We start from the raw sequence: 19,447 nt of genomic DNA on the forward strand, positions 1-19,447 counted from the left end.
GTGCAGAGATCGTGTTAACGAGCACTTGAGAATCTGATTTAATACAGATATATCGGTAGTTGAGGGCAGCCGCTTGGAGGAGAGCTTCGCGAATGGCAAGGGCTTCAGCCATACATAGTGAGGAGACGAAATCTTGAGCACATGAACCTCTGTGCAGTTCATTTGCCTCATGATCGGTGAAGATCCAAGCCAAACCCGCCGATTGGAGTCCTCCTTTCCATGACGCATCCGTGTTGCAGAATACTTCCATCGCTGATCCTGTTGTTGCGTGACCCCTTGGTGAGTTCTTTCTCTTTGATTCCTGTGGAATTGGTTGTGCACTCTCCCATTCTTTTAGACTTCCTATAGCTTTAGAGAAGACTTCCGTTGCTGATTGTGATCGATTTTCAAACAGGAGTTGATTTCGCGAAGTCCATAGTGTCTAGCAGATCCATGGAAAGGCATTTCCGGTGACGCCGTATGGGGGTAAAGGGGGTTGAAATTTGGAGAATTGGAGTTTTATTGTTATATTGGTTCATGTATTTGAAGATTAAAAATGATGGTTCAAGCTTGAATTTATAATTTCTATAAATTTAAATAGTTTTTATGTTTTTCATATTTTATATTTCCTAACTTGTTTTTTTCTTAACTTGTTTTTCTCTTTATATGTTATAAGAATATCACATATTTATAGAATTGTAATCAAGAACTAGATCTTGATCCGCACAACCGCGTGAATGTTTATTTTCAGTTTTATATACGTAGATATTTATTTTTGATCATTAGTAGTATACATTTTTTAAAAATTAATCATATATTTAAATGTTTATATAACTATTTCAGATACAATATTTAATAATTTTATAGTTTATATGTTGTAGTTAATCAATTGTTTAAAACCATTATATGTATTTATTGCTTCTTATTATATATTTATCTTATTGTATTTAAATTTAGTTATTAAAAAAATTAATATATATATATATATATGAAACAAAATATTTGAAAATTATTTTGTATTTAATTTATGCTAAATTCTGACCGACTTATCTGAATTTTCTTTTATCAATATTTTTTACTTTTATTCATTTTAGATAATATATTATTGTACATATAAAAATCTTATTTTTATACATGTATTATATAATTTTCTAATATTAAGTCGTTATGTCATCGTATTATATTTTTAACATGGATATTTTATATTTATGAAAGTAAAATTTAAAAATTTATCAATTTAATATAAATTAATCATTTTTAGTTCAATATAATAATTTTAACATGATTATTATATTAACTTTAATGAAATACATGTCAATTTTTATATATGTATTATATAGTTTGATAATGTTAACTCGTCTTACCAATGTATTATATTTTTGAACATAAATATTTATAGTTATAAAAATAAATTATATATAAATTTATTTTTAATATAATTTTACCATATTTAGCTCAATATAATAAGTTTCTTTTAATATGATTGATTATGATTATATAGTAGATAAATATATGACATAATGTTTATTTTTATAAACAATAACTGAATATATTAATTTATAATAATATTTCAAAACTAATTACAAAATAAGTGAAATTATATATTTTTATATATTATAAAATGAAAAGATATTATGATTAAAATATTTGAAATATTTTATGTGTTATTAGTTTAATAAAAATACATTTAATAAAATTTCTAAAAAGATGGTCCAAATTAATAATCCTACATGAACAAGTCATGACTTCTATTTTAATAGAGTAGATTAATAATCATGTTTATAAAACTTAATTTGATCTTTTATAATATGTGCAATATAGTCATGTTGAATATTCAGAATTACTACTATTAGAACGTGTGAAGAAAACAACGTTGAAAACGGCTATGTATAATAAATACATAAGAAAGAGACATTATTTTTCAGAATATTTTAAGATGATTATAAGAATTATAAGAATGTTTGCTCTAAGCCGCCGCTTCGTGTTTTTCGCTTGCATATCAGGTGTCTGGTTTTACCGGCGTCGTGAGAAAATCTCCTTTCTTTTATTTTTGTTTGTCTGATGCTTTATTTGTGGTTAGATAGTGCGTTAGATTGTTTTTTGGTAGTTAGGTGTTGGCGGAAGTAATGTTGTGATGGACGCACGTAGGATCGAAAGTGTTGGTTTTCGTTGTGTCTAATATTAAGAAGATCGGATATGTTTTGGGGTTCTCATGCCTCTTTTTATCTTCTCGTCTTATTTTCCAACGGTATTGTTGTTGAGTTTCTAAATATCAAAATATCTTTTATCTCAGTTATTTCAAATTATTTGAATTACCTAAAAATTTGAAATCAAAATATTTTTTTATCCGAGATATTTAAATTTATCTGAATTATCCAATATTTGATCAGAAAAACTAAAAATTTGATATTATTTATATTATATTCTAAATTATCCAAAAAATTAAAACTTAACCAAAATCGAATTGGAACCAAAAATTTATCAGATATAATCTGGTTTCTAACATGGTTACATGATCTAAATCCGAGATAACCAAAATGAATCAAATTTTACAATTAAAAATTGAATGTGCAAACCTAATTGAAAACTCAAAAAATCCAAAAACACGATTTGCGTCTGATAAGGTATCTGAAAAACTTACACATGAGAGATTCACATTTAAACCGAAAATATAAATAAAGTAAATCTGAGTGGCCTTCATGGTCCAGTGATAATGGATGGGCCTTGAATGCAAACACAGTTCGATCCTCCTGTCGGAGAAACTAAGGGGGGTGGAGTGTTCAATATAACATTTGAGGTGATTTGATTTTTAATTGAGTTTTAGATAATTTTAATAAGTTGCAGAGATTTATGTGATTTTTGTTAAACCACTCTATAATATAACCTAAAACCATGAGATTTGAGTTTCAATTTTTTTAACTAAGAAACTCTACCCAAACACCCTAAAATCACTTGAAAACTCCACAATTTAAAATATATTTAATAACAGTGAATTTTTAGAGTACTCTACGAAATGTTAAGTTCAATAACAATTGATTTTAAATGAGTTTTTAAAATTCATGTTTGAATAATAGTGTTTTTGTTATTTTAATACAAATGATCTTAAGTTTTCGGTTGAATACACCCCTAAGTTATATAACAGACTCGAGGGTAATCATTTCCAAAAAAATAAAAAATAAATAAAGTAAATATTGGGGTCAAATGTTTATATTTAATTTTTTTGGTGCCTATATGTTATTTCCAAAAAAAATAAAAGATAAATAAAGTATAATTTGTTTTTTATTAAGAACCAAGATACGACGTCGTGTTACTGCAATCACATCTTTAGGTTTTACCTCGCGCCTCTCGCTCCTAAACCCTTTCTTCCGTCGCTTGTCTCCGCCACGACCTAGAGAGAGAGAGGGAGCTCAACAATGGCGTCAATCCTCGCGAAGAAGCAGAAGAAGAAAGAAAACTACACCTTGAAAGACCTCAAGTCACTAGGCTCCGACCTACTCTCATCCCGAGCTCACATCAACAACCTCCCTCTCCTCCTCTCCTTCATCTCGCCGGACTCTCCGCCGCAGTTCGTGGTGGAATCCCTCCTCTCCCTCCAGTCCTTCTTCACTCCTCTTCTCCCTCAGCTTCCCTCGTCCTCTTCCTCGCCTGCTTCTTCGACGAAACGCCCTCGTTCCGATGAACAAGACGACGACGATTCGTCAAATGAAGTCGATGGTGACCCTGAAGTCATCTTCAAAGCTTGGCTGAGATCGAAGTTCGACGAGTTCGTGAAGGTTCTGCTCGATGTTCTTGTCTCTCAACAGTCAGAAGATGCTCTAAGGGTAAACTCTCTCATTGCTGTGGAAACGTCGTCGTTTCATGTGTCCTTAACGTTTATTTTTTAGGATATTGTTTTGGGAACGTTAATGGAGTTTGTAAAGCTTCTGAATGCTGGAAGATTTCACTCTTCCATCTACAATAGGATACTTAATGCTATTGTAAGTTTCCTTTCAAACATATAATGTGAAAAGTCTGTTCTTTTTCTCACTTTTAGTATTGTTCTTTGTAGATTCGTTCTGCGGTTGATGTTGATATGTTCTTGGATATACTTGACTCAAAGTACTTCAAGTACATCGATGTCCGGTATGTTGATGTTGATAACCCTTTGGTTAACATGTGTTCTTTCTTCTAGTTTAGCATGTTGTTGTGTTGCTCCTTTGGGAATTAACTCTTAATCATCGTTTTATGCTACAGCTATTTTACATACATCAGCATGGAAAAGTTTGTCAAAACTCTGGAAGCCTCAGCTGTTTCTGGTGCGTCTCCTTTTTCTTCTTCCCTTCTTGGCTTCTCTTTGTTTTTGTGTAAGTGTGTGGAACTGATGTGGTTTTGGCCGTTTGTAGCTGACAAAACAGTGATAGAAAATAGTGAGGATGAGAATGAATCGAAAGACAGGTTAGTATCAGTTTCTTCTAGACTGTTTGAATGTAAGTTTTTTCTGTTATTGTTCTGATGATCTGGAGATTTTTATAATTTGTAGCCTGGAACTCTCTATTCGCAAGATCTATCAAGTTCTATCTCGAATTCCACCACCTCATAAACAAGCTGAAAAGTCTGACCATGAGATGTGGAGTGGTTCAGGTGACTATTTCCCCTTTAACCATTTGTTTCAATTAGATTTGCTAATAAAGATTATGGGTATTATCAGATGAAAGTAGTAGTAGTGAGAAACCGAAAGATAAAAAGAAAAAGAGCAAGAAGGATCAAGACAGCAATGTGAGTTTTTTCATTTGCAAGTTTGGCTAAAACATACTGAATCCTTTTTGCTTTCTTAATTTTATTCTGTCGAAACTATAGCTTCTTTCTCCGACTACAATTGCCAAGAGGATGAAGCTGAAGTTCACTAAAGCATGGATCTCTTTTCTCAGACTGCCTCTTCCCCTTGACGTTTACAAGGAGGTTAGCTTCTTTACTCTCACAACTAACCCTTTGTCTGGAATAAACTTACTAATATGCTATCTTTTGACGATCAGGTTCTTGCTAGTATTCACCAGACAGTCATTCCCCATCTGTCTAATCCTGCAATGCTATGGTGGGCTTATTTACAAAAAGCTTTTACTGTTCTGTATTTTGTTTCCGTTTGTTACGCTTACTTATGTTTCACAATACAGCGACTTCCTAACAAAGTCTTATGATATCGGAGGAGTTGTCAGTGTGATGGCTCTAAGCAGCCTCTTCATCCTCATGACCGAGCATGGTCTAGAATATCCAAACTTTTATGAAAAGCTCTATGCGTTGCTGGTTCCTTCGGTCTTTGTTGCCAAGCACCGTGCAAGATTTCTTCAGGTATTGCTGGATTTGAATTTACTGGTTTATAATCCGTTATTCCTTTTCCCTCTAATATCTGAAACGCTTTCTGCAGCTTCTTGACGCTTGCCTTAGGTCATCACTGCTTCCAGCATATCTGGCAGCTTCATTCGCAAAGAAACTTAGCAGATTGTCACTCTCTGTTCCTCCCTCGGGATCGCTTGTCATAACGGCTTTGATCTACAACCTGTTGCGTAGACATCCTACAATCAACCATCTTGTTCATCAGGTATGAAAGTATTGCAAACAAAAAAAACATGTTACAAGATGGGAAAGTAACTTACTTCTAATATGATTGTCCCTCACGACTAAACAAAAGAACTTATAGAAAGCATGGATTTTCAAATGTGGTCGCTCTTGTGCAGGAACCCGTTGACAACGCCAATGAAGCCAATTCAGAGGCTGAGGAAGACAATGAGAGCAGCAGACCAAAGACTAACAAAAAGCTTGGTATGGACTATTTCAACAACCAGGAAACTGATCTCAAGAAAACTGGTGCCATGAGTAAGTATTTAACACTCCCTGTCTTTTATATGTATCTTTCACCCAATGTAGATTTGCAATGGTGGCACTCTAGCATAACGAGATATATTAGCTTTGATTAAAATGCCATGTTCTCTAGATTCACCTCACGAAATGAAGTTCTGATTGCGAGGTTGTGTTTTGCTTCCTGTGAGGCCATTTCCTTAGAGAAGTGATAGTATTTTTCATTATTTGTTAACAGGAAGTTCCCTTTGGGAGATTGACACATTGCGCCACCATTACTGCCCACCTGTTTCGAGGTATATATTTTACTCAATAAACGATACCTTACACACAAAAAAAGTTAAAAGTTTGATGATCTCTCTTTTCTTGCGTTGTGTAGGTTTGTTTCATCGCTGGAAACTGATCTAACAATCAGAGCGAAAACCACTGAAATGAAAATAGAAGATTTCAGCTCTGGTTCATATGCCACCATCTTCGGAGACGAGGTAATTAGAGCCACCACTTAACACTTTTGGTCTCCATGTATAGACAAACTAACTGTGGGGAGATGTTTTTAAAAATGGCAGATTCGAAGAAGGGTGAAACAAGTTCCATTAGCCTTCTACAAAGCAGTTCCAACATCTCTGTTTGAGGATTCTGATTTTCCAGGGTGGACATTTACCATTCCTCAAGAGGAGGGCAAATGCTGAGTGCTATCAAAAGAGTAGCCAGCTCATGACGTAAAAACAATGCCGGTATTGAAAGATTTGTGATACCCAAGTTTTGTAGTTCCGATATAGTTTTTGGTTTTGATACTGAGTGTGTCGTTAGGCGTACATCCACACTATAGCACCACACATTCGCGTCTCTGGTTGATTTGAAACTATTTCTTTTTCACCCAAAAAAAAAAGAAAAATTCTGTTTGCTCCTTAATAAGGTTGACGCTGCGAAACCGGGATGGTCGATGCTAAACCTATGATAAGAAACTTAATATATTTGTAAATTAAACTATAAACTTATGATAAGATTATACATTTACTAATCATTCAAAGCATAAACTCAACTCCAGAACTACTTGGAAGTTGTAAGACCAACAAAAGTGGTATCTTTTCTAGTTCGGTTTAGAGGTGTTTGTGGTTAAACATTGTTTCCTTGGTCAGGTGTGAATGGAAAATGTCGATATTTGATTCTGATCTCACTCCAATGATCATGATTTTTATTACTTTGAGTTAGTTGAATTTAAACAAGTTTTGTTGCTGTTGGTCATTAACCAGAGGCGTTCCTTCTATACATTTAAAAAGGCACTAGACTTTGACCCGCGCACCCGCGGGGGTTTCATTTTTTAATAAAATGAATAGTTTATAAATAGTTTAATACTATAGATATGTAACATTTAAACAAACAGAGATCAAAAGCAATCCCGACATAGAGACTTCGTTCAAGATGTCTACAAATCAATGGATATTGAACAAAAACCGGATTGAAACAAAATCTAAAGGTTTGTTTTCAATTTCATTATGGTTTTGTCTTTTTTTTTTTTTGTTTTACGAATAGGAGTAGGTATTCTTCAAATGCATGATAGTAATCGCTTCATAACAAATTTGTTTTGTTTGAATCAGATGAATCGAACATAAAACCAAGTTACCAAGGTGAAAATGTAGTGTGTTGGAAGCTAATTGAATAAGCAAATCATTATTTTTTAGTTGGAAACATTCTTAGTTTTTTACCAAAAAAATATTCTTAGTTTAATTCTTTTTTAGAAAAAACATTCTTAGTTTAATCGTATTGGTTGGATATCTTTATTCTCTTAGTTTTCTGATTTATTCACCGTTGTGTGTAAATATTTTTTTCTCGTTAATCGTTTAATCTGGTTATTATTTCAGATTTATATGAATAGCTTCCTGAAAAAGAAAAAAGAACTTTCGAAAAAACTAAAGTGAAAAAATACACGATTCAAACCACCTCATAAGATTCAATGAAATCAAAATGTTATACTCTTTCTTGTTTTTGTATTCATTGTTATGTCAAAATATGATTCACGTGATTGAAATTGGGGTTTTTAAGTAATTTTTTTCAGACATTAATATAAGGTGTATTAATAATTCAGGAAACACTAAGTTCTTAAAACTCTCTCTGGTTCAGAACATCGGCAACAAATAAGGTTTAGTACTCCATGTAGCCAACATAATATAAAGTAAGCTATTCTGATAAACTAATAATTACTTACGAAGTTAGTAATCAAGATTTTTAATGAAGTAATTAATAAGGCCTTGATATACCGAAAGTAAGAACTTACATATGCATCTGAGAATATTATCTCTAATCTTTCTCAGGACATGGCAGTGAATTGCTTCAATGAGATGATTTCAAGTGTCTGACTAAACTGGGAATTGAATTGTTTCAAGGTGTGAATGACTTCCACTTGGATGTATCAGCTCGTTTTGAAGGCTTCACCTCACCTCGTCTAGGTATGATAGTCTATGCTTAGCCGGCATTTCCTCTGTTAACGCTTAACCTCATCAAGTTTTGCTTTGTGGACATTTACAGGGAAATTGTAAGAAAGGAACGAATGTATTTATAAGAAATGATAGGAAGAGTTTTACTCGAGTATTGGGATTTACTATAAGTTAGAAATATCTCATTTTAATAGCATATCTTGAGCATCAAACAAATTATAGTTATGAAAATCGATATTATGTTTTAGAATATTCGGATCATTTATGTTAAAAATGACGATTTTCTTATTCTAGTTTATATATTGAGTTTAAATCGATATTTTATCACCATATTTGGGTAGTTAGCTAATAAATAGCTAAAACCTCTTTATTGTTCTGATTTTTACAAAATCAAAGTATCTCTTCGATAGATTCTTGGATTTTTCTAAATCCCGGCAGTTTTGGTTTCGAGTTATTGCAAGTTAATTAAGGCGGGTAAAATTTAATGAGATGGTTTAATACTGTTATAAAACGACCGTGTTTAATCTAATGGCATGAAATGGTAATTATTTAGAAAAACTCAGGGTTAAGTACAAAATGTACTTCAATTTTAATAGTTTAGATTTGTTTTAGACCCCAAAATATATTATAATTTTAAGGGCTCTTAATTTCACGAAAGTGTGCGGGTGTCCTAGTGGTTTTGTTGTTACACAACTGATTTTTAGTGTCCCACATTTGAGTCCTTTCTTTTTTACTTATGTCTTTATTTTATTTTTGTTTTGATGAGAATTCTTATGGAAATTCAATCGATAATCAAAACCAAAATTAAATTACAAACGGAAAATAAATCTTTTTTACTTATAGTGTTCGTTGTTTCGTTTACTTTCAATGTCACCATCTTATTTTCTTATGCAGTGATATTTCTTTCTTCTCTTTTTCTAGTTGGTAATAGTATATAATGTTATATTTTATGTTTTTGTTTCAGTTTTTTATATCGTTTCAAAACTATATTTTGTACTTATTAATAGTTATATTAAAAGGTCTCAGTTTTAAAACTCGCTTTGGGTCTCTAGAAACCCTCGTACGGCACTGACCATAAACAAAATTAATTTCTCATGGGAGGGCACAAAACATATGTTATCCAATAAGCATTAATCATGTATGCATGATCCTTGTCCCCCCTTCCCAAAGTCACACTCTAATGGTTAGGTAGCTGTCAAGAAATGAGAATATAAAGAAAGCAGGAAGATTCAGAAAAACAAAGATGAAGAAATAGTGTAGAGGATCATTCAAGAGCTTTCTCAGTGTCTTTAACCATTCATCATTGTGTCTCCAGTCCTGGTGATGTCTTGGAGTTGGTTTCTTCAAATATTGGACATAGTATAGGTTGCCAACAGAGACAATCATCTAAAGTCAGCATAAAAGTGGACAAGCTTTCCGGTCCGGTTCAGTTCGGTTTAGAGAGATTCAAATGGTTAAGCCGTTAATTTCAATGTCAGATATCTGAATCTGATCTCACACTCCACTTTTAAAATAATAATCAGCTAAAGAAAAAAACAGAACACATTAGGTTAGGTGGCCACGTTTGTTCATCTCTTATATCTCTCCTTACCTTTGATCTCACCGACCAACCTGTGTTTCATCAATGGCGACTCTCTGCTTCCAATCTCCCACCAAACCCATCTCCTACTTCCACCCCAAATCCAAACCCTCTCCGCCCCTTTCCACCAAAGTCTCCCTCTTTCGATGCAGAGCCTCCCTACAAACCCTCGTCGCCGTCGAACCGGAGCCCGTCTTCACCTCCGTCAAAACATTCGCCCCCGCCACCGTCGCTAACTTAGGACCCGGCTTCGACTTCCTAGGCTGCGCCGTCGACGGCCTCGGCGACCACGTCACTCTCCGCGTCGACCCCTCCGTCCGCGCCGGCGAGGTTTTAATCTCCGAGATCACCGGAACCACGACCAAGCTCACCACGAACCCTCTCCGGAACTGCGCCGGCATCGCCGCCATCGCGACGATGAAGATGCTCGGGATCAGATCGGTCGGGCTGTCGCTGGACTTGCACAAGGGTCTCCCTTTAGGTAGCGGTTTGGGCTCGAGCGCGGCGAGCGCCGCCGCGGCGGCCGTGGCGGTTAACGAGATCTTCGGCCGGAAGCTAGGGAAGGGAGAGTTGGTTTTAGCCGGTTTGGAGTCGGAAGCGAAAGTCTCCGGTTATCACGCCGACAACATCGCGCCGGCGATCATGGGCGGTTTCGTTCTGATAAGGAGCTACGAGCCGCTTGATCTGAAGCCGTTGAGGTTCCCGGAGGATAAAGAGCTCTTCTTTGTCCTGGTGAGCCCCGAGTTCGAGGCTCCGACCAAGAAGATGAGAGCCGCGTTGCCTACCGAGATTCCCATGGTGCACCACGTCTGGAACAGCAGCCAGGCGGCGGCTTTGGTCGCGGCGGTGCTGGAAGGGGACGCGGCGATGCTCGGGAAGGCTTTGTCGTCGGATAAAGTCGTGGAGCCGACGAGGGCTCCGTTGATTCCCGGGATGGAGGCTGTGAAGAAGGCGGCTTTGGAAGGTGGGGCGTTTGGATGTACGATCAGTGGGGCTGGACCGACGGCGGTGGCCGTGGTTGATGCGGCGGAGAAAGGGGAGGAGGTTGGTGAGAGGATGGTGGAGGCGTTTATGAGAGGTGGGAACTTGAAAGCTGTTGCTTGTGTGAAGAAGCTTGATAAGATTGGTGCTAGGCTTGTCAGTAGCATCTCCAGGTGATTTGAGACAATGTTTTGATAAAATTTCATGGGATTGGAATAGTTGTTCCTCTTCTGTAAGCTACAGATGATAATAAAGATTTCAACTTTGGACTTTGTATCCCACAAAGATTCATGGGACAATGTTCTCTGACACTTTGATTAGAGAGGCCTGGGCTTTGATTGGATGTTCAATATTGTTAGGGGTATGTGATTTCAAATAAAAACTGTTGTAGCTCTCGTGTGTTTCGAATGAATTGATGTATGAGAATAGTTAAGATTGGTTCTCCTCGGCATTTTATTAAATGGTAATACTGAACTTGTATCGATTTTGTAAATATATGGGCGGACCTGTTTGCAAAGCAGACCGAGCTGCCGGGTGTAAGAGACATTGTCACAATCAGGACTTGTGTTAAAGGATCACTCTCCTAATCAAATTCCCTAATCGAGAAGATACAAGAGAGCTGGAAGACCTGAAGCATGTTAACAAACACTGTTTGCAACTCTGATAGTTTGAGTAGCGAAGCATAATACGCACACATCCACTCAAAGAGGGAATCAGGCAAGATGAAGATAGTATTATGTATTACTAACACAAGCCTTAACCCCCTTCTATGATTCTGTTAATCAACAATTCTCTATTCAAAATGTCCCTTTACATTTATGTTGAACATTTCTTAACCAAGTTGATGGTGGTACCTCACTATTTTTGTATAATCTTCTGTCCTATTGAAGCTATAAAATTTAGAGTTGAAAGGTCTTTGCTGGGTAAGCTCTTTGACTCAGACTTACTCTGCTTGGCTGTCACTTAGCAATCATCTTTGAGTCTTTATCTTTTCAAATGCGTTTGTTCAACCGCTGGATTTGGATTGTAAGTAAAGTGCTAATGAATGATATTTTTTGCTGTAAACAGAAACTACAATCTACAAGTGATTGAGGTAAAACTCAAAAAAGGAAAGTGTATGGTTTATCTTTGGGATGATGCTACTAGGCACCATCTTGTCTGAACAGAATATAAGACTGATTATTCTTCTTTGATTGCTCAAAAGCTTCACTGTGAAAACATGTGAATTTTCGGAACTGCACGAAACAGTAATAATTTGAGACTTTTGAGTGTACTGATTTACTTTCGAGAAAGAAATTTGTTATAGAAAACAACAAAACCTTTAGTCCGAAACTAAAATGGCACCACGTGCGGAGACAATTCTAGGCTGCGATCTTTATAATCACTGACCGAAAATGACATGTCTCACGTCTTTGCCCTTGTAAGAAAAATGATGTTTCATTTCACATTTAGCTTCCAGCGAAATGGAAAAACAAAAGTGAAATCTTGATGAACTAATGTGAAAAGTCAACTTAATAAACCTTATATTCTTTTAAAATCAATCAAAAGTTTACTCTGTTAATAGAAGCCATAAATAAACTCTTAACTATTTAATAACATCTAGTAATAATACTTTTTGGTAGTTAACCATTATAAGCACATCCCAACACTTGCAAGGTACTACTACTACTATAACGTTTGGTTTACAATCATTCTATTTTTAAAATAAGTTATCCTAATTAAATGATTACAAAATTAACCATTTGCAACTATCATGAGACCAGTAAAAAAGAGATGATTAAATTAATAATTAAAGTGGGAAACGAATGAAGAAGGTGAGACGAAACCGCGTCTAGGTGATGATAACTAAGATCTTTCTCTCCTTCATCATCATAACAAATCCACAAAGAATGAATCTTCTACGCTCTGTTTGATGATTCAACGCATCCTATCACCCAACCACAAACAGCTACACACAGATAAATAAAGAAAGAAACCTTTTTCTGTTATCATTTTGACTTTAATCAGATTTCTTAATCCTAATCCTAATCCTAATCCTAATCCTAATCCATCTCCTCGTGTCCTACCTGTTCTTCTGCTATTCTGGTACAAGATCCTCTGTTTTTTCTCTTCATGTTTCTTTTATTACAGAATCCTCATTCATTGTTTTTTTCTTTCCTAAATGGTCGATGAACATTTTTAAGATGCGACTTTTCAGGAGCTCTTGTCTTCTTTCTTTTCTTGATTAAATTACAAAAACTTATTTCTGATTCTTGATCTCATGAGGGTTTGTCTGATTTCATTATTAATTCGATAATTTTCTTTTAAAAATTGTTTCTCAGGTTTTGATTTGATATTCTTGTCTATTTCTTTCAGTGATCATTGGATGATGAGAAGAAGAAAGTGAACGTTGTGAATAGAAAAGTTTCAACCATTGTTTCATGGGCAATTCATGCCGTGGTTCTTTCAAGGACAAAACCTACGAGGGCAATAACAACAACCTGCCCGAGGAAAATTCCATCACCATCACCCACGTTTCCTCCGTTCATTCTCCCACAACAGAACAAGACTTCCCTAAAGAAGACAACAACAACAACAACAACAACAAGAGCCCTGTTCTTGTGCTTCCCGTGAAAGAACCTTTTATGCGACGTAACATGGACAACCAAGCTTACTACGTTCTCGGTCACAAGACTCCTAACATCCGTGATCTTTACACCTTGAGCCGTAAGTTAGGACAAGGACAGTTCGGGACCACGTATCTCTGCACCGAGGTCGCAACGGGTGTTGACTATGCTTGCAAGTCTATATCCAAGAGGAAGTTGATATCTAAGGAAGATGTTGAGGATGTTAGGAGGGAGATTCAGATAATGCACCATTTGGCTGGTCACAAGAACATTGTTACGATAAAAGGAGCTTATGAGGACCCTTTGTATGTTCACATTGTGATGGAGGTTTGTGCTGGTGGTGAATTGTTTGATAGGATTATTCAGAGAGGTCATTACACCGAGAGGAAAGCTGCTGAGTTGACCAAGATCGTTGTCGGTGTTGTTGAGGCGTGTCATTCGCTTGGTGTCATGCATAGAGACTTGAAGCCTGAGAATTTCTTGTTGGTTAATAAGGATGATGATTTCTCTCTTAAGGCCATTGATTTTGGTCTCTCTGTTTTCTTCAAACCAGGTAATGTGTTATTCTCTTTCCTTTTTGTAGTTTTGGAGTTTTCACATACTTTAAAAAAAAAATATTATATGTAGTAGTTATTCTAATTCATATGGATAAAATGGGGTGAAGAAACTATGAAGTTGCATTGAAATACACAAAATTAGGATCTTTGTGAAACAAATAAAAATGTTAAGACTATAATCTTAGTGAAACCTTATTTAGGAAAACTTATAGATTGATTTGGTTGTAATGAATTTGATAGTATGTTTTATATTAGATGAAGAATCTTGTTCTCTGCTTATAGTATGTGGTTAAATCTGTGAGCTTCTCTTTGTTCTGAATCTTAAGTAATCTGTTACTCTAAAATTTCAGGCCAAATATTTAAGGATGTTGTTGGAAGTCCATACTATGTTGCTCCTGAGGTTCTTCTTAAACATTATGGTCCTGAAGCTGATGTGTGGACTGCTGGTGTTATACTCTATATTCTACTAAGTGGTGTCCCTCCTTTTTGGGCAGGTATGCGTCAAATGTGTGCTCTTAATGCCATAGGCGACGTTTCCTAATGTTTGGTTTGGTGTTTCTTTTTCTTTTTTGGAATCAGAAACACAACAAGGAATATTTGATGCTGTCTTGAAAGGAGATATAGACTTTGAGTCAGATCCGTGGCCTGTGATATCCGACAGTGCTAAAGATCTGATCAGGAAGATGTTATGCTCTAATCCCTCTGAACGCTTGACAGCTCATGAAGTCATGCGTACGTAATCATTTTATCTTCCAATAGTGGTTGCATGCTTTGGCAAACACATAACTTAAGTAAGACTATATATCTTTTTTGTTTAGGTCATCCATGGATCTGTGAGAATGGAGTTGCACCAGACAGAGCTCTTGATCCGGCTGTTTTGTCTCGTCTCAAACAGTTTTCTGCAATGAATAAATTAAAGAAGATGGCTTTAAAGGTCAGTTTTGTATTTTTGGAACTTCAACGTCCATTGTCAGATGAGATGAACTCATAGTACTTATCATGGTTAATCAGGTGATAGCTGAGAGCCTTTCAGAAGAAGAGATTGCGGGTTTAAGAGCAATGTTTGAGGCAATGGATACTGATAACAGCGGTGCAATCACTTTTGATGAACTTAAAGCTGGTCTGAGAAGATATGGCTCTACTTTGAAAGACACTGAGATCCAAGATCTTATGGAAGCGGTAAAAATGCATGGGAATATATATATATATATATATATATATACATATATTATTTTATTTCTCTATATAGACAGACAGTGACCATAGTTATGTTGTTGTGTCTTAGGCTGATGTGGATAACAGCGGTACAATAGATTACAGTGAGTTCATTGCAGCGACCATCCATCTGAATAAGCTAGACAGAGAAGAGCATCTTGTCTCTGCGTTTCAGTACTTTGATAAAGATGGAAGTGGTTACATCACCATTGATGAGCTGCAACAATCTTGCGTGGAACACGGGATGACTGATGTTTTTCTTGAAGATGTAATCAAAGAAGTTGATCAAGACAATGTAAAGCTTTGCCACTCTTGACATGTTTTTGTTTTGTCTCTTCATGCTGATATATTTTAAGCCTTTTTTTTTGTTACAGGATGGACGGATTGACTATGGAGAATTTGTTGCAATGATGCAAAAGGGGAATGCTGGTATCGGGAGACGAACAATGAGAAATAGCCTGAACATCAGCATGAGAGATGCTTAGTCACTACACACGTCTTTGAACCATTTGTTTGGTGAGGCTGCAAATGTTTCGACGGAATCAATATTTGCAATCTTTAATCACAGAGAAGGCTGAAGATAAAACCGGATTCATAGGTGCAGTAAGGCAGCTAAATCCTTGAAGGGTTTGACTTTAAAATGTAAAAAAAAAAAATTAATGAGTGATTGACAAAAAGTGGTTTGTTCTGTTTCATCGGTTAGCTGTGAGGACTATCTCTATTCTCTCTCTCCCTCTCTCTCTCTCTCTCTCTCTGTCTTTTGTTTTGTTTGTAACAACTGTTCAAGTTTGGTGACCTTATTTCATCTCATACATTATTGAAAAGCTTTGCTCCTCTTTGGTTGGAGTTGTCTATGCTTGGCATAAATTATTGGCAATATTTCCTTGTCCCATAAGAAAATAAACTAAAATAGAATTTCTTTTCTCATAGTATTTTTATAAGAGCTATATAATTAACGAACTTAGATATTTTTTTTAAAGAAACAGAAGACCTAATGGCTCAGACGCTGAAGCAGCTTCCGTGGGAACTGGAGGAAAATATACTCTCTCGTCTTCCACCTCCATCTCTCGTTCGACTCAGAACTGTATGTCAAAGATGGAACGCTCTTTTCAACGACAAGAGTTTCGTCAACGACCACTTCTCTCGCTCTCGTCCCGGATTCCTCTTCCTCGGCAGTCCCAAAACTATTCCATAGACATCATCAATCCCAACAGCAACGATCCTACAACACAGTCGTGTGAGCTACCCTTATCTGCTATGCCTTACCAAGATTTGCATTACCGTTGCACAACCATCAAGGCTTGCGATGAGCTCTTGCTTTTTAACAATAGGTATTTAAACGGTCTTTCAGGTCTCTGGAATCCGTGGTTGAGCCAGTTTAAAGTGATCAAGAAGGACGGTGCACAGTTTAATTGTTGCGGCTTAGGATACGAGATTATTGATAGAACCAATAAAGTTTACAAGATTTTGGGTTACTTTGATCCTGACCCTGAGGAAGAGTACACGAGAGTTGCTGTCTACGAGTGTGCGTCTCACGTGTTTAAACATATAGACTTGCCTGAAAATAAGTGGTTCATGTCTGAAGGTGTACGAGATACTGTGTCCTTGAAGGGAAATCTCTACTGGTTTTCTCTTTATGCCGAGACTGATGAGTACTTCATCCGAAGCTTTGATTTCTCTGTTGCTACTTTCAAACCTTTTTGTCTCCTTCCGTGTCAGAAGGACGACGATAATCGTGATGAACTTCTTCTCCAGGTTTTTAAGGAAGATCGTTTTTCGTTGTTAAAGCAAAATTACTTAACAAGGAAGATTGAGATTTGGGTAACGAATACGATATATAAAGAGGAAGTGGTGTGGACAAAAATGATGAATTTGCCAACAACTAACTTTCCGAGGCTGTTTGAACAGTTTTATGGCAAGAGTTACTTCATCTATGATAAGACTCTGTTTGTATGTTGTTGCGAAAATTCTACTTCTGTGCCTTGCATCTACATTGTCAGGGAAGATCTGTGTAAGCAGATTCATATAGATTCTGGGATTTTCCAGTGTTGTCACTGTGTTTACACTCCCAGTTTGTTCCCGGTTCCTTAATTTAAAGATACCATAGAGTGGTTTTAGGAACCAATGGATTTGTTGGAATTTCAAGTTGTTTTGAGTTGATAAATAGTTGAATAGAATATAGCTTAATTTATACAGTTGAATATAGACTAAAACTAACTACATAGATTAAGCTATATTTGAATATGTATCTTCTCCACAAGGCTAACGTGGAGAAGGAAAGGGTAACACTCGTTTCATTCTCTCTCTCTTGAAAACATAAGAGCATCATTAACCAAAGCATGCGTGCTTAATCAGTTTTTTATTTTTAAGGGTTCAACTGGAATGTATTTTTTTGGAATAGAAACTTCCTGAATGCTTAATTCTTTTTTATTCTATAAAATATTTACCAGTTGCAATGAAAAAAAGGAATGACTATTCCATTTCATTCTATACTATTTCTTTCCATTCCAAAAAAAATATCAACATTTTTTTGAAAAACTATTTCACGTAAAGATAGTTCTGGAACAAATAGAATACTAACTCCATTCCATTGAATTCCACTAATTATTATTTATGTAATTCCACTTCTTCCTTTTATTAACATCCAGTTACGGCCTAAGTAGGATTTAACCATTTCATTAAGAAACTTGTATATTTTGATCTTCCAATGCAAGGTGCTTATTATGGGATGCTTAAAAAAATAAAATATCAAACATTGTTTTTTTTTTTTGATAAAATTTATTTATTACATAAAATATATTAAAAGATAACATTTTAAACGTAGATTAACTCTAAGCGCCATGACCCATTTGATAGAGAGGATGGGTGATGATAAATCTCAGATTCAAAAAAAAAAGGATAAGCTGGACCAAGAGAACATAAATTCTTGAGGCTGAAATGCAAAAATCAGATTTGATAGGGCGGAGACTCCTTGTTAAGGTAATCATATTATTCATTGACAAATAGAATTAAAATATTAATTCTTGTGTGGTGGAATTTGTAACTGATGCATATACACAAGTCTCAAGTGTTACTTCGTATTTGAATTGCATTCTCTTACTGCGTCCTCTCCAACTTCACCAGTTATTTCCAGCTTCACTTGTCAAACTCCCATATCACTCCTCCATCCTCTGCAAACACCCCACAAACACACATGTTCACAATTTTATTACAGTGTCGTGTACACCATAACAACACAAATACAATGATAAATAAACTCAATGTTACATAATACATGCCGTAATTATGAATTACCCATTATCACAATTATGCCTTTTAATCACCCAAAAATACAAAGCAAGTATACTAATACTCAAACAATGTTCATTTTCTCCAGAAATAAAACAAGATTCAAGAAAATGAACCATCAAGCAATAAGGGATTGAGTGAAAGAAAAAAAAGGAAGGGAACCTTTGACTTTGTTGTTGATCCAAGACTCGATAAGCATACCAGCACCAATCCCACCGAGGACAAAGCTTCCATAGAAGGCAAGAGCCTTAGGCCAAGGCTTCCTAGGGAGGAAGTAAGCTTCGTACTTCTCCTCAAGTCCCCTCGGGATCTGTTTTCTTGCTCTCGTCACTCCAGAGCTTGGCTTCTTCTTCTTCTTCTTCGTTTGATTCTCATTCCCCCATTCTTCTCCTTTCCATGGATCCTTCGCCTCTTCACTTCCCATCTGCATTTAGAGAGACTTAACCGGTCAGATCTTAGGGTTTAAGAAGGACGGAGGTTCGACGAGAACTGATGGTTGAGAAACGATGGGAGTTTTAAGTCAGATTTATAATCCGAATCGTTGGTTTAAAACGAAGAAGATTGAAGGACATAGTATTTTTTCACATCATAGATCAAACGAAAACCAAATAATTTTTTTAACCAAATAATTTGATTGTTAGAAAAATGTGATAAAGCAAAAATTATGTGTATCAATTAGTTACTAGATTTTTATTCTCATTTTTTATTTTCGCAGAATATTTTTCAGCATAATTGTTTGGTATAAAAAAAGGCAAAAAAAAAAAGGTAAAATTTTATGTTAACCACTTTCATGATACTACTTTTCATCTTTACTACTGCTAAAGGTACATTTTCAAAAATATATTATTCATTAAGTAATAAAAGATTTTTATACTCATTGTTATATTTTCAAATTATACTTTTTCAAATTCGAACTTTTTTATAAATTTTTTTTTTGAATTATTTTTATAGAATTTTTTTTTAAAACTTTTTTTT

The 19,447-nt window shown here is 35.5% G+C and overlaps 5 protein-coding genes across 6 annotated transcripts; 4 read left to right on the plus strand and 1 right to left on the minus strand.

The window, feature by feature from the left end:
• The first annotated feature begins 3,297 nt into the window (after positions 1-3,297).
• LOC103837796 (uncharacterized protein C1604.06c) lies at positions 3,298-6,835 on the plus strand. The gene is made up of 15 exons (XM_009114171.3): positions 3,298-3,800; positions 3,864-3,956; positions 4,028-4,101; positions 4,213-4,274; positions 4,362-4,413; positions 4,499-4,599; positions 4,667-4,734; positions 4,816-4,917; positions 4,992-5,050; positions 5,130-5,304; positions 5,381-5,554; positions 5,691-5,829; positions 6,050-6,107; positions 6,191-6,296; positions 6,378-6,835. The coding sequence occupies exons 1-15, from the start codon at positions 3,393-3,395 to the stop codon at positions 6,498-6,500; spliced, it is 1,794 nt and encodes a 597-aa protein (XP_009112419.1). The 5' UTR covers positions 3,298-3,392; the 3' UTR covers positions 6,501-6,835.
• Positions 6,836-9,653: 2,818 nt separating this feature from the next.
• LOC103837797 (homoserine kinase) lies at positions 9,654-11,239 on the plus strand. Its single transcript, XM_009114172.3, has one exon. The coding sequence runs from the start codon at positions 9,871-9,873 to the stop codon at positions 10,981-10,983; it is 1,113 nt and encodes a 370-aa protein (XP_009112420.2). The 5' UTR covers positions 9,654-9,870; the 3' UTR covers positions 10,984-11,239.
• Positions 11,240-12,642: 1,403 nt separating this feature from the next.
• LOC103837798 (calcium-dependent protein kinase 6) lies at positions 12,643-15,825 on the plus strand. Of its 2 annotated transcripts, none has more exons than XM_009114173.3 (8): positions 12,643-12,891; positions 13,162-13,965; positions 14,320-14,463; positions 14,549-14,701; positions 14,788-14,903; positions 14,981-15,148; positions 15,255-15,479; positions 15,559-15,825. In XM_009114173.3, the coding sequence occupies exons 2-8, from the start codon at positions 13,227-13,229 to the stop codon at positions 15,667-15,669; spliced, it is 1,656 nt and encodes a 551-aa protein (XP_009112421.2). In that variant the 5' UTR covers positions 12,643-12,891; positions 13,162-13,226; the 3' UTR covers positions 15,670-15,825. The 2 variants fall into 2 exon arrangements, with proteins under 2 accessions (XP_009112421.2, XP_033134598.1); XM_033278707.1 differs by lacking the exon at positions 12,643-12,891 and adding an exon at positions 12,907-13,072.
• Positions 15,826-15,831: 6 nt separating this feature from the next.
• Positions 15,832-18,131, plus strand: LOC103837799 (F-box protein At3g17710-like). The gene is made up of 2 exons (XM_033280739.1): positions 15,832-16,377; positions 16,536-18,131. Exons 1-2 carry the CDS (start codon positions 16,179-16,181, stop codon positions 17,273-17,275), a joined length of 939 nt encoding a protein of 312 aa, XP_033136630.1. The 5' UTR covers positions 15,832-16,178; the 3' UTR covers positions 17,276-18,131.
• LOC103837800 lies at positions 18,091-19,145 on the minus strand. Its single transcript, XM_009114175.3, has 2 exons — positions 18,635-19,145; positions 18,091-18,354 (listed from the first exon to the last, which is right to left on the minus strand). Exons 1-2 carry the CDS (start codon positions 18,900-18,902, stop codon positions 18,320-18,322), a joined length of 303 nt encoding a protein of 100 aa, XP_009112423.1. The 5' UTR covers positions 18,903-19,145; the 3' UTR covers positions 18,091-18,319.
• Positions 19,146-19,447: the final 302 nt, after the last annotated feature.

The sequence above is a fragment of the Brassica rapa genome, chromosome A09 (assembly GCF_000309985.2).
Source record: "Brassica rapa cultivar Chiifu-401-42 chromosome A09, CAAS_Brap_v3.01, whole genome shotgun sequence".
Lineage (NCBI taxonomy): Eukaryota > Viridiplantae > Streptophyta > Magnoliopsida > Brassicales > Brassicaceae > Brassica > Brassica rapa.